The sequence below is a fragment of the Crotalus tigris genome, unplaced genomic scaffold, assembly GCF_016545835.1.
Source record: "Crotalus tigris isolate CLP2741 ecotype Arizona unplaced genomic scaffold, ASM1654583v1 scf7180000024361.1375286210:1436186, whole genome shotgun sequence".
In the NCBI taxonomy this organism is placed as follows: Eukaryota; Metazoa; Chordata; class Lepidosauria; order Squamata; family Viperidae; genus Crotalus; species Crotalus tigris.
In genome coordinates, this window is record NW_024100529.1 from 1,452,484 (window position 1) to 1,465,223 (window position 12,740).

At 48.6% G+C, this 12,740-nt stretch overlaps 2 protein-coding genes across 4 annotated transcripts in view; both read right to left on the minus strand.

Annotated features, from left to right (window-relative positions):
• The window catches only part of B3GNT7 (UDP-GlcNAc:betaGal beta-1,3-N-acetylglucosaminyltransferase 7), a 35,866-nt gene extending 33,608 nt beyond the window's left edge, over window positions 1-2,258 (minus strand). The window contains exon 1 of the mRNA XM_039327414.1: window positions 2,135-2,258. The gene's annotated coding sequence lies outside the window, so the exon portion shown is untranslated. The remainder of the gene's footprint in view (window positions 1-2,134) is intronic.
• Window positions 2,259-4,143: 1,885 nt separating this feature from the next.
• ARMC9 (armadillo repeat containing 9) overlaps window positions 4,144-12,740 on the minus strand; it is a 39,563-nt gene continuing 30,966 nt past the window's right edge. For 2 of the 3 annotated variants that reach the window (XR_005554765.1, XM_039327409.1), the window contains one exon: window positions 11,795-12,392. Coding sequence is in view for 2 of the 3 variants with exons in the window: in XM_039327409.1 (XP_039183343.1) it covers window positions 12,370-12,392 (23 nt within the window). In the remaining variant the exon portion in view is untranslated. Of the gene's footprint in view, window positions 5,205-11,794; window positions 12,393-12,740 lie in introns of those variants that run through there. The other variant, XM_039327408.1, reaches the window with a different exon arrangement.

Sequence of the window (12,740 nt, forward strand, 5' to 3'; positions counted from 1 at the left end):
GCCCCCTCATGACTTGCTGACTTCAAATCCCAGAATTCCTGAGCCAGCATGGGGGAACTATGGCCCCTTCATGACTCGTGGACTTCAACTCCCAGAATTCCTGAGCCAGCATGGGAGAACTATGGCCCCCTCATGACTTGCTGACTTCAAATCCCAGAATTCCTGAGCCAGCATGGGGGAACTATGGCCCCTTCATGACTCATGGACTTCAACTCCCAGAATTCCTGAGCCAGCATGGGAGAACTATGGCCCCCTCATGACTTGCTGACTTCAAATCCCAGAATTCCTGAGCCAGCATGGGGGAACTATGGCCCCTTCATGACTCGTGGACTTCAACTCCCAGAATTCCTGAGCCAGCATGGGAGAACTATGGCCCCCTCATGACTTGCTGACTTCAAATCCCAGAATTCCTGAGCCAGCATGGGGGAACTATGGCCCCTTCATGACTCGTGGACTTCAACTCCCAGAATTCCTGAGCCAGCATGGGAGAACTATGGCCCCCTCATGACTTGCTGACTTCAAATCCCAGAATTCCTGAGCCAGCATGGGGGAACTATGGCCCCTTCATGACTCGTGGACTTCAACTCCCAGAATTCCTCAGCCAGCATAGTTCAGCTTAGAAACCTCTCCCTTTCCTCTCAGCATGGCTGGCTCAGGAATTCTGGGAGTTGAAGTCCACCAGTCATAAAAGAGCCAAGGTGGCCTACCCCTGCTCTGGGCCAATCAACAGGAGACGGGGAGTTCTATTTCTGCCTTAGGCATGAAAGCCAGCTGGGTGACTTTGGGCCAATGACCAGGAGACGGTGAGTTCTAGTTCTGCCTTAAGCATGACAGCTGACTGGTTGACTGGGTCCATTTTTGTCTGTGGGCTGTTTTGCTAGTTTCCCACCTCTGGTGTGAGATCTTTTTCCCTTTGGTTTTGTACCGGAGGGAACCGAACCGAAGCAACCAGCTCAATTGACACCCAGCCAAAATAAGCAAATTAAGAGAGATTGAGATCCAGAAGGAATTTATGGATCGAGAGGCGATAAACCCTACCCTTTACCGTGAAAGCTCAAGGGCTGACGAATAGGAGATCTCCAGCGAGAGATAATCCACCTGCTTTTCAACCCTCAAAAACTGCTGCCAGTGTTTTATTTTTTTTTTACTTTTATTGCTGTGTTGTTGCTGTTTTGAAGGAACCAGACTGTTTCTATGGCTTTCTAAGGCCTCCTTCCCTGCTCTGTTATTTTCATCTTTAGGGAGCCTCTGTGCTGGGATAGGTTGAAAAGGTAAGCAGGTGTTATAAAGGCTTCATTTTGTGGCCTCACCTTGTAGCTTTTGTCTTGGGATCCCATTTGCAGGATCCACAGAACTGCATGGAAGGAGGAGCAGCACTGAAGAATCGGCTTCTGTACCGGTTCAGATACTGGCCTGGAAACGAGGAGACTGGGAGTTCTAGTGCCGCCTTAGGCATGAAAGCTAGCAGGATGATTTTGGGCCAATCACCTGGAGACTGGGAGTTCTAGTCCTACCTAAGGCATGAAAAGCAACTGTGTGACTTTGGGCCAATCACCAGGAGACTGGGAGTTCTAGTCTTTCTCTTAGGCATGAAAAGCAACCATGTGACTTTGGGCCTATCACCAGGTGACGGTGAGTTCTAATCCCACTTCAGGCATGAAAGCTATGCTGGCTGGGGAATTCTGGGAGTTGAAGTCCACCCATCCTAAGGCTGCCAAGGTTGAGAAACATTACATTTGAAAATCCTTTTAAATACAATTTCCCTGCAGAACGCATACCGGAGTGGATTCATCCCGCCTGTTCGGAAGACGATCTTAATTTTTGAAATCGGGAAGAAGAATAGAAAAATCGGAGCACTTGAAAGGCCCCCTTACAGCCTCCCTCAGACCTGCTTACTCCCCTTCGATCTTAGTTAATACGATTTAACGGCGTCTCCCCGGCGATTGTCTGTTGCTCACCGAAAGTAATTGTGCGGCAGAAATGCATCTCCTGCCAACGCTGGGCTGGTGTGTAAAAGCAAGACAACCTTTCTCAACTTGTCCTGCTGCTCTGGAAGCCCTCGGTGGCTTAGGGGAGATTCTCACCCGCATCTCCATTTTTCTGCCTGAATTAATTTCTCGCTCGGCTTTCTTACCTGCTGCGGCAGGAAGACGGTCCTGCCGAGAGCGGAGAGCTATGATGTTCGTCACGTCGCTCCTGGGATGGATAAAAATGAAAGAAACTTGGTCAGAAGGATCAGTTCTACTCAGCTGGGATTATTGTTATTATTATTATTATTGTTGTTGTTGCTGCTGCTGTTATTTCTACACAGTCCAGCTGTTCAGTGAATCTGCTTTGCCCCTTGACGTTGCTTCTCAGGTCGCAAAAAGGGGACTGTGTAACCCCAGGACACCGCGACCGTCATAAATACGAGTCAATAATAATAATAATAATAACAACAACAACAACAACAACTGGAGCACCACTTGAACACCATCATCGGCATTGACAAATTCGCTATTAGTCAATTGCAAGAGGCGGCCTTACTAGGAACTGCTTCCATCCTGCGACGATATCTGTAATACCATCAAACATCCACATCTGCCTATCCCAGGTCCTGGGTAAGGACTCGATAGGTAGACAAAATGCCAAATCCAGTCTGAACATCTGGCTGACTGTGCGATGATTAATAATAATAATAATAATAATAATCCTGGGTAAGGACTCGATAGGTAGACAAAATGCCAAATCCAGTCTGAACATCTGGCTGACTGTGCGATGATCGATAATAATAATGATGATGATGATGATGATGATGGAAAGGGTTTTGGGGGTCATCTAGTCCAACCCCCTGCACAGGCAGAAAAGCCTATACCATCTCAGACAAATGGCCATCCAGTCTCTTCTTAAAAACTTCCAGCCTTGGAGCATTCACCACTTCTGGAGGCAAGTGGTTCCACTGGTTAATTGTTCTCACTGTCAGGAAGTTTCTCCTTAGTTCCAGGTTGCTTCTCTCCTTGATGAGTTTCCATCCGTTACTTCTTGTCCTGCCTTCGCGGGCTTTGGAGAAGAGCTTGACTCCCTCTTCTTTGGGGCAGCCCCTGAGATACTGGAAGAGTGCTATCCTGTCCCCCCTCGTCCTTCTCTTCGTTAAACTGGACATACCCAATTCCTGCAACTGTTCCTTGTACGTTTTAGCCTCCAGTCCCCTGATCCTCTTTGTTGCTCTTCTCTGCACTCTTTCCAGAGTCTCAACATGTTCATTCATCCCTCCTCACATCTGGAGCACCCATTGCTGGTCTCGCACCCACCCCCCTTTCCCCAGCATGGCCTCGGCGTCTGCTTCAACATCTGCTTCAACATCTGGCTGGAGGTATGAAGGAGCACAGAGCATCCATTCAAGCAGCCCAGCTCTGAACAAGGAAGGAAGACAAATACACACACACACACACACACACACACACACACACACACACACACTCTTGGGGTCTGGGAATGCCCCTCCTATGTGCCACCCCCTTGGATGCAAGGCAACCTCTGAAAGCTGGGGGGGGGGGATGGGAGGTTGCATTCTGGGCAAGCCGTGAGGTTGTAATGCGCAGGTCGTCCCCGACTTATAGCTGTCCATTTAGTGACCGTTCGGAGTTACATCGATGCTGAAAAAAGGGACACTTAACACTTAGGACCGTGGCAGCTTCACTGCGGTCACGCAATCTAAATTCAGAGGCTTGGCAACTGGCTTGCACTTGCGACAGTTGCACAGCGTTCCCCCCCTCCACCCGGGGTCACGCGATGACCTCTTGCGACTTTCTGACGAGGGAAAGTCAATGGGGAAGCCAGATTCTCTTCATTACTGCATTGCTAATCTAACTGCAGTGATTCACTTAAAACGACTATGGCAAGAACGGTTGTAAAGTGGGACAAAATTCACTCAACCACGGACTGACTTAGCAACGGACATTTTAGGCTCAGTTGTGGTCGTATGTAGAGGACTACCTGTAGAACGAGTCAGACAAGCTATTTCTACTTAAAAGGGCCCCCCATTTTTTCTTTCCCGCCCCCTCCTCCTCCTCCTCCTCCTCCTCTTCCCCCCTCCTGCATACGCCACTCCCTTCTAGCACTGATGATGTTACCTAGTTTGGTCACAAAAGGTCTGCACCAAGCTTAGACAGCATCAAGCATCATCCTCCTCCTCCTCCCAGCACTGATGATGTTACCTAGTTAGGCAATGAAACGTCTGCAAGAAAGCCACCAAGCTCAGAGAGCACCAAGGACCCCACAGTCATCCTCCTCCACTTCCTCCTCCCTCCACAATCTCCAGTCTTTCATTTTTCTCAATAACCCTAAAAAGTAGATTGAGGGATTTGGGGCCCAAATCCACAGGCCAGGTCCGCACCTTCCCCTTCATTCATCCGTTTAAGAGTGCCATCTCCAGAAAATATCCCGCAAGGAGATTTTCCTGCAGGCTTCATTTAATCGGACAGGAGCTAAACCTTCCAAGGAGAGCAGATGGAAACCCCCTTTGCCATCCTTGGAAGATTTGCAAAGTTCAAGCGGGAAAAAAAAAAACAGTGGAAAAACCGTTCGCTGCCAGCCGACAGGGGCCAGCTCAGCTTCTCATCCTGGAAGGGGTTGGGTTCCAGATGACTTCAGAGCCGCAAAGAGGACACAATTAAAAAAAAATTAATGATTTTCAGAACTAGGAAGAAAAGCTGCAGCTTTGTCACCGCAGCTTCTTGCAGCTCCCATTTCAAGCCGAAATATATCTCCCTCGCCCGCAAAAAAAAAAAAAAAACTGGAAAAAGGGGAAAGCGATGAGATATTTAAGGAGACGGTTTAAAAGCGGAGCTGTCGGTTTTAGAGAATCTGCACGGAGAGGTTGCAAAGAAGAATAGAACAAGGACAGGGCATATATTAAAAAAACAAACCTCTTCTGTCAACTGGACATTTCCCAAAAGCCTGTTTCCTTCTTCCAGGACCAAGAAAATTAAACAATCTGAACTTCGGATAACAAATAACAGACACGGCAACAGGCGTGTGTGTATATATATATATTTTTCCCCTGCTAGTTTGCAACGGGAGGCCAAAGGCTGGCAACGGATACAGCCTGAGCAAAGAATTTTTGCACCTTCCGAAGGCCGGGAGAAGGTCAAGTCGTGCAGCAAACGCACAGCCGAAATACATTGTCGTTTTCAGGACTTGCACAAATAAGGTGTTATAATGTTCTGAAAAATAAGAAAGAAAAAAAAATTGCCCAACAATGTTACACTGAGCTTTTGGGGGGGGGGGGAATGAAAAAGAGTTCTACTACTGATGCTGAGCACTGATGATGTTCCCTAGTTGGGTGATGAAATATCTGCAAGAAAACCACCAAGCTCAGAGAGCACCAAGGACCCCTCAGTTGTTGTTGTTGTTCTTCTTCTTGTTGTTGTTGTTCTTCTTCTTCTCCTCCTCCTCCTCCTTTTCTTCTTCTCCTCCTCCTCCTCTCCCTTGTAGTACTGATGATGTTGCCTAGTTGGATCATGAAACGTCTTCTTCTTCTTCTTCTTCTTCTTCTTCTTCTTCTTCTTCTTCTTCTTCTTCTTCTTCTTCTTCTTCTTCTTCTTCTTCTTCTTCTTCTTCTTCTTCTTCTTCTTCTTCTTCTTCTTCTTCTTCTTCTTCTTCTTCTTCTTCTTCTTCTTCTTCTTCTTCTCCTCCTCCTCCTCCTCCTCCTCCTCTCCCTTGTAGTACTGATGATGTTGCCTAGTTGGGTCATGAAACGTCTGCCAATAACCACCCAGCTCAGAGACCACCCAGGACCCGACAGTTCAACCCTGCGCTACAAAAAGCTTCTCTACATTGGTCAGTACTAACTTGGGTTATTGATTTTGTGACGTCCCCTGCTGTTCGAACCTAACAATTTGGATCAAGTTGACTGTTCTATGTTTTTGTTCCGTGCCAGCCCAGAAAGTCACTTAATTCACTAACCAGATTAAAAGAACACAGCCAATCTTATTTGCATCCCTAATTTTTCTCCATGGGCTGTTAACTTCCAGAGCTCCCCCCTCCCCCCCATAAAAGCTAAACCTTCCTTTGACTCCAACATGCCTTCGGGACGTGGCTGTCATGTATAATTCATTCATTTGACAATTGCCCAGAAAATTTATTCACCCTTGCTTTCTTCCAAGGATGTGTTTTCAATTTCTCCTGAGATTTTCTGGTCGTCTCCCAGTTCTGCTCTGCTTAGTTTTCTGAGATCAAACAAGGTCATCTTGCTGGGGCCATCTGTGACAATTTATTTTCTGAAATTTCCACCTTTAAAAAAAAAAAAAGCCGGAGGACTTGAAATGACTGTTCAAGAACCAGCATGCAGCATCCATGAAATATGCAGAAAAGCCAACTGGGAAGAATGTTTATAGAATATAGAATAACAATGTTGGAAGGGGTCTTGGAGGTCTTCTAGTCCAACCCCACGCTCAGGCAGGAAGACCTGTACCATTTCAGACAAATGGCTGCCCAGTCTCTTCTTTAAAAATGCCATTGAGGAAGCATCCACAACTTCTGGAGGCAGGTTGTTCCGCTGGTTAATTGTTCTCACGGTCAGGAAACTCTGCCCACAGCCTGGAGTTCGATCCCTGACCGGCTCATGGTTGACTCCGCCTTCCGCCCTTCCGAGGTTGGTAAAATGAAGAGCCAGATTGTTGGGGGAAAATATGCTGACTCTGTAAACTGCTTAGAGAGGGGCTGTAAAAAGCACTATGGAGCAGTATATAAGTCTTAAGTACTATTGCTAGGAAGGAAGGAGGGAAGGAAGGAAGGAGATGGGAATGAGAAGAAGGGAGAAGGAAGGAGGGAAGGAAGGAAGGAGAAGAAGGGAGAGGACGGAAGGAAGATGGGAATGAGAAGGAGAGGGAAGGAAGGAGATGGGAATGAGAAGAAGGGAGAAGGAAGGAGGGAAGGAAGGAAGGAAGAAGAAGGGAGGAAGGAAGGAAGGAAGATAGGAATGAGAAGAAGGGAGAGGAAGGAAGGAAGATGGGAATGAGAAGAAGGGAGAGGAAGGAAGGAAAGGAAGGAAGGAAGGAGATGGGAATGAGAAGAAGAGAGAAGGAAGGAGGGAAGGAAGGAAGGAAGGAAGGAAGATGGGAATGAGAAGAAGGGAGAGGAAGGAAGGAAGGAGATGGAAATGAGAAGAAGAGAGAAGGAAGGAGGGAAGGAAGGAAGGAAGGAGATGGGAATGGGAAGAAGGAAGGAAGGAAGGAAGGAAGGCAGCTGTGGTGGTGCAGTGCTTAAAATGTAGCCTTGCAGGCTGACTCTGCCCACAGCCAGGAAGTTTGATCTTGACCGGCTCAAGGTTGACTCAGCCTTGCGTCCTTCCAAGGTCGGTAAAATGAGGACCCAGATTGTTGGGGGCAAATTATGCTGACTGTAACCCGCTTAGAGAGGGCTGTAAAGCTCTGTGAAGCGGTATATAAGTCTAACTGCTATTGCAATGGCTATTAGCTGACTCCAGGGTGCCAGTTAAGGCCAAGTTAATGGAATTAAGCTTCCATTTCTATTGTGTTGAGGGAGATTCTGCTTCTGGTTTTACATATATATCGACTGTTGCATTTTATTCTGCGAACAAGATAGAATGCAAACTGTAATACAGCTAGTCCTCGGCTTATCCATTTAGTGACCGTTCGAAGTTACGACGACGCTGGAAAAAGTGACTTGTGAACCAGGTTTCAGAGGACCATTGCAGCATCCCCATGGTCACGCAATCAAAATCCGGGCACTTGACCACAAACCAGCATGCGTTTACAAACAGTTGCAGTGTCCCAAGGACCACCATTTCCAAGCTTTCCAGCTGGCTTCCGACACGCAAAGTCAATGCGGGAAGTCAGGTTTGTTTAAAAGGTTGTAAAACAGGGACACGACTCCCTTAGCATCTGTCCTGCTTAGGAACGGAAATGTTGGGCTCCATCGTAGCCGTACGTCGAGCCGTACATCCAGTTTTGGTCACCACGATGTAAAAAAGATGTTGAGACTCTAGAAAGAGTGCAGAGAAGAGCCACAAAGAGGATCAGGGGACTGGAGGCTAAAACGCACGAAGAACGGTTGCTGGAATTGGATATGTCTAGTTTAAAGAAGAGAAGGATGAGGGGGGACATGATGGCAGTGTTCCAATATCTCAGGGGCTGCCCCAAAGAAGAGGCAGTCAAGCTCTTCTCCAAAGCGCCTGAAGGCAGGACAAGAAGCAACAGATGGAAACTCATCAAGGAGAGAAACAATCTGGAACTAAGGAGAAACTTCCTGACAATTAACCAGTGGAACCACCTGCCTCCAGAAGCGGTGAATGCTCCAACATTGGAGGTTTTTAAGAAGAGACAGGACAGCCATTTGTCCGAAATGGTATAGGGTTTCCTGCCTGAGCAGGGGGTTGGACTAGATGACCTCCAAGGTCCCTTCCAACTTTATTATTATTATTATTACTACCTGTATATCTTGTCATTTATCAAATTTGAGGCATGGACCAAAGTCCCCGCCGCAGCTTACTGTGGTGTTAACGCAGCAAAATGGACTCCGTCAGCAACCAGAAAATATATTTTGCGATGTTTGTGGGAAAAGTCCTGAAGTTTTTGACTTCTCGGGGCGTCTCCTGTGTGCTCCCGCTGCAGAGACACGTACGAGCAAACGGTCCTTTCGACTATTCCCACAATCTCCTTTTCCTTGGAAAAGGAGATTTTTTAAAAAAAAAATAACTGGGTTTCTCCAGAAACGAGAGATTTAATAATAGCAGTTTATTCTGCCTGTTCCTCGGCCAGTCATTTCGCCACGCGCTTACTGGGTTGTTTATCTGAGGGCTTATTAAAAGCCAAAAGCCAGTTGATTTCCTACTCAGCAGATCCACCGGGAAATGAATGAATGACTTCCTTGGAAACAGACCACTTTTGTCATCGTCAATCTTTCCGGAGAGAACGTCGTGGAAAGAGACCAAAGCAACGAGACCCCAGAGGAGAAGTCCTCTCCAGGGTTGGCTAAACGTGCTGCGGTGGGAGAAGATCCAGAGAGGTCCACCCAGATGGTCCAAAAAAGGTCACGATGCCCATTAGAATCAAATCAAAGCTGGCACCAGAGCCTGGAAGCACACAAAGATAGAAAAGATACAGGGGTCCTCAACCTTGGCCACTTTAAGACTTGTGGACTTCAACTCCCGGAATTCCTCAGCCAGCTGGGAGTTGAAGTCCACAAGTCTTAAAGTGGCCAAGGTTGAGGAGCCCTGGAATAGAATAACAGAGTTGGAAGTGGCCTTGGAGGTCATCTAGTCCAGGGCTTTTCAACCTTTTCACCCATTGTCCCACTTTTAGGATATGGCAACATCCGAGGACCACCCGTCACCTAGCAAGGTGTCAAAAACTTGATGACCAAGAGCAGGGGTAGGCAACCTTGGTTCTTTTGTGTCTCGTGGACTTCCACTCCCAGAATTCCTGAGCCAGCCATGTTGGCTGAGGAATTCTGGGAGTTGAAGTCCACGAGTCATAAAAGAGCCAAGGTTGCCTACCCCTGACCAAGAGTGATAAAGTACAGGTAGTCCTCGACTTACAGCAGTTCGATCCCTGACCGGCTCAAGGTGGACTCAGCCTTCCATCCTTCCGAGGTCGGTCAAATGAGGACCCGGATTGTTAGGGGCAAAATATGCTGACTCTGTAAACTGCTTAGAGAGGGGCTGTAAAGCCCTGTGAAGTGGTATATAAGTCTAAGGGCTATTGCTATTCCTTCCTTCCTTCCTTCCTTCCTTTTTTCCTTCCTTCCTTCCTTCCTTCCAACAATGCAGACTTGCAGTCTAATTCACTGCCCACAGCCAGCAGTTCGATTCTCAAGGTTGACTCATCCATCCATCCTTCCAAGGTTGGTAAAATAAGGACCCGGATTGTTGGGGGCAAAATATGCTGACTCTGTAAACTGCTTAGAGAGGGGCTGTAAAGCTCTGTGAAGTGGTATATAAGTCTAAGGGCTATTGCTATTCCTTTCTTCCTTCCTTAACAATGCAGTATTGCAGGCTAATTCACTGCCCACAACCAGCAGTTCGATTCTCACCAGCTCAAAGTTGACTTAGCCTTCCGTCCTTCCGACGTCGGTCAAATGAGGACCTGGATTGTTGGGGGCAAAATATGCTGACTCTGTAAACCGCTTAGAGAGGGGCTGTAAAGCCCTGTGAAGTGGTATATAAGTCTAAGGGCTATTGCTATTCCTTCCTTCCTTCCTTCCTTCCTTCCTTCCTTCCTTCCTTCCTTCCTTCCTTCCTTCCTTCCTTCCTTCCTTCCTTCCTTCCTTCCTTCCCTTGGTTAACAATGCAGTATTGCAGGCTAATTCACTGCCCACAGCCAGCAGTTCGATTCTCATGGGCTCAAGGTTAACTCACCCATCCATCCTTCCGAGGTCGGTAAAATGAAGACCCAGACTGTTGGGGGGACAGGATGCTGATCTTTCTAAACCGCTCAGGGCTGCCAAGCACTGTGGGGCGGTATATAAGTCTGCTATTGCTATTCACCCCCACTTGCCCTCAAACACACCGGAGCCGCCCACGCAACGTCCCACCGAGTTTTCTGATGGCCTCCTGTCCACCTCAAGCCAGGTGTGTCCCTTCGGCTTCTGCTATCACACGAATCCATCCTTGAGTTCAACCAGAGCCTGCATTTGCATTAGAATCAGATGGCAGGGCAGCCCTGAGATGGGGCAACTGCCAGCCCATCGTCCTTTGCTTTCAGCCCTTCGAGGTAGGCCAGGTCAGAACACAGATACCAAACACCCTGGTAATCTCCTTTATTGACACAGGCTACCCTAACAGGATCCGACAGCGCGTCCCCTTCCCTCCCTCGTATGCCAAAGAGAATCAACAGAGAGCGATCTTGAGTTTCTTTCACATGCGTTCCCGTCTTCCCGGGGTAGGTTCGTATTTTCCCCCACAACCGCCACCTACAGGCTGTCCTCGACTTACAACAGTTCATTTGGCGACCGCTCAAAGTCACGACGGCACCGAAGAAGTGACCAATGACCGCTTTTCACACTTACGACCGTTGCGGCCACCTCCGCGGTCACGTGATCAAAATTCAGACGCTTGGCAACCGGTTCATATTGATGATGGGTTGCAGCCTTCCTGGGCAGGGGGGGGTCACACGATCCGCTTTTGCGACCTTCGGACGAGCCAGGTCAACGAGGAATCCAGATTCACTTAACAACCATGTTGCTGGCTTAACAATAACACCCGGCGCAAGAAAAGTCGTAAAATGGGGACAAAACCTCCTTGGCAAATATTTCACTTAGCCACATCAATTTTGGGCTCAGCTGTGGCCGTGACTCAAGAACTGCCTGTACTGGATCTTGGAGGTCATTTCCCATAGTCCTCTATATGTCAAGAAGGACTGGGGAGAGATCCAAGGCAGCGCCACCACTGCGTGGAACATTCTAGATGTCTCTTCCAGTTCTTCCAGTTCTCTGCAAAATACCTGCTTTATCCTTGTCTCTTGGTACTGTCCATGGGGTTTTCCCAGTTGCCATGTATGGCTGTGAAAGCTGTACCATAAGAAAGGCTGAGCGCAAAAGAATAGAGGCCTTTGAACTACGGTGCTGGAGAAGATTCCCGCGAGTCCCCTGGGCTGCAAGGCGATCAAACCGGTCAGTCCTAGAAGAGATCAACCCCGACTGCTCTTGAGAAGGCCAGATCCTGAAGTGGAAACTCAAGTACTTTGGCCACCTAATGAGAAGGAAGGACTCACTGGAGAAGAGCCTGATGCTGGGAAAGATGGAGGGAAAGAGAAGAAGGGGACGACGGAGAAGGAGGTGGCTGGATGGAGTCCCTGAAGCAGGAGGCGTGAGCTCCAATGGACTCCAGAAGATAGTAGAGGACAGGAAGGCCTGGAGGAACGTTGTCCGTGGGGTCGCGAGGGGTCGGACACGACTTCGCGACTAACAACAACAATCCTCGTCTCGCCCATTGAAGCCTGCAGAAGGTTCTGCTAAACCTTGAATCACGGCCGACCATGGCCCACAAGTACCCAGAGCTCCGTTCTCTATTTCACACGGAGGGTTGGGAAGCCCAGCTGGGCCTTCTTCGGCACGTCACACGAGGGCAGCGGCTCCTTTTGTCATTGTCTTTCCAGGACACAAAGGCTGTGGGCCTGTGCCTGAAAGCGGGAGGGGCGTTTCGGAAATCTCTGCTTCCAGGAAAGGATCCTGATCTTTCGACCGAGTCCGTGAAAAAAAGCCGCATGCTATCAGATGGTCTCCGAGCCACGGGGTGTAGAGTGTCGGCTTTCTGCGCCAATCTCCCGCTTTGTCGAGCGGAGTGCCAGGAAGATGCCAGGGTTTCCGTTACCGCGAGCTGATTGGGGCTGTCTTCGGGCTGGGGACCGTTGAGGAAAGGGCCTGTCCTCACCTCCTGGAAGGGTGGCTGCCTGCAGGAGAGAGGGAGAGAACGAAGGGGAGAAGGGGATGCTGTCCGTTAAAGAGGAAATCAGAAACGGGTAGAGCAGTGTTTGTCAACCTTGGCATCTTGAAATGGATGGGCTTCAACTCTCCGGATCCCCCAGCCAGCTGTGCTTGGGTAGTTTTCTTGCAGATGTTTCATTACCCAACTAGGTGAAAGTCATCAGTGACAGAAGGAAGTGGGGGTCTGGAGAAAGGAGGAGGGAGGGAGGGAGGGAAGGAAGGAATGAAGGAGGGAGGGAAAGAAGGAAGGAGATGGGAATGAGAAGAAGGGAGAAGGAAGAAAGGAAGAAAGGAGGGAGGGAGGGAGGGAAGAA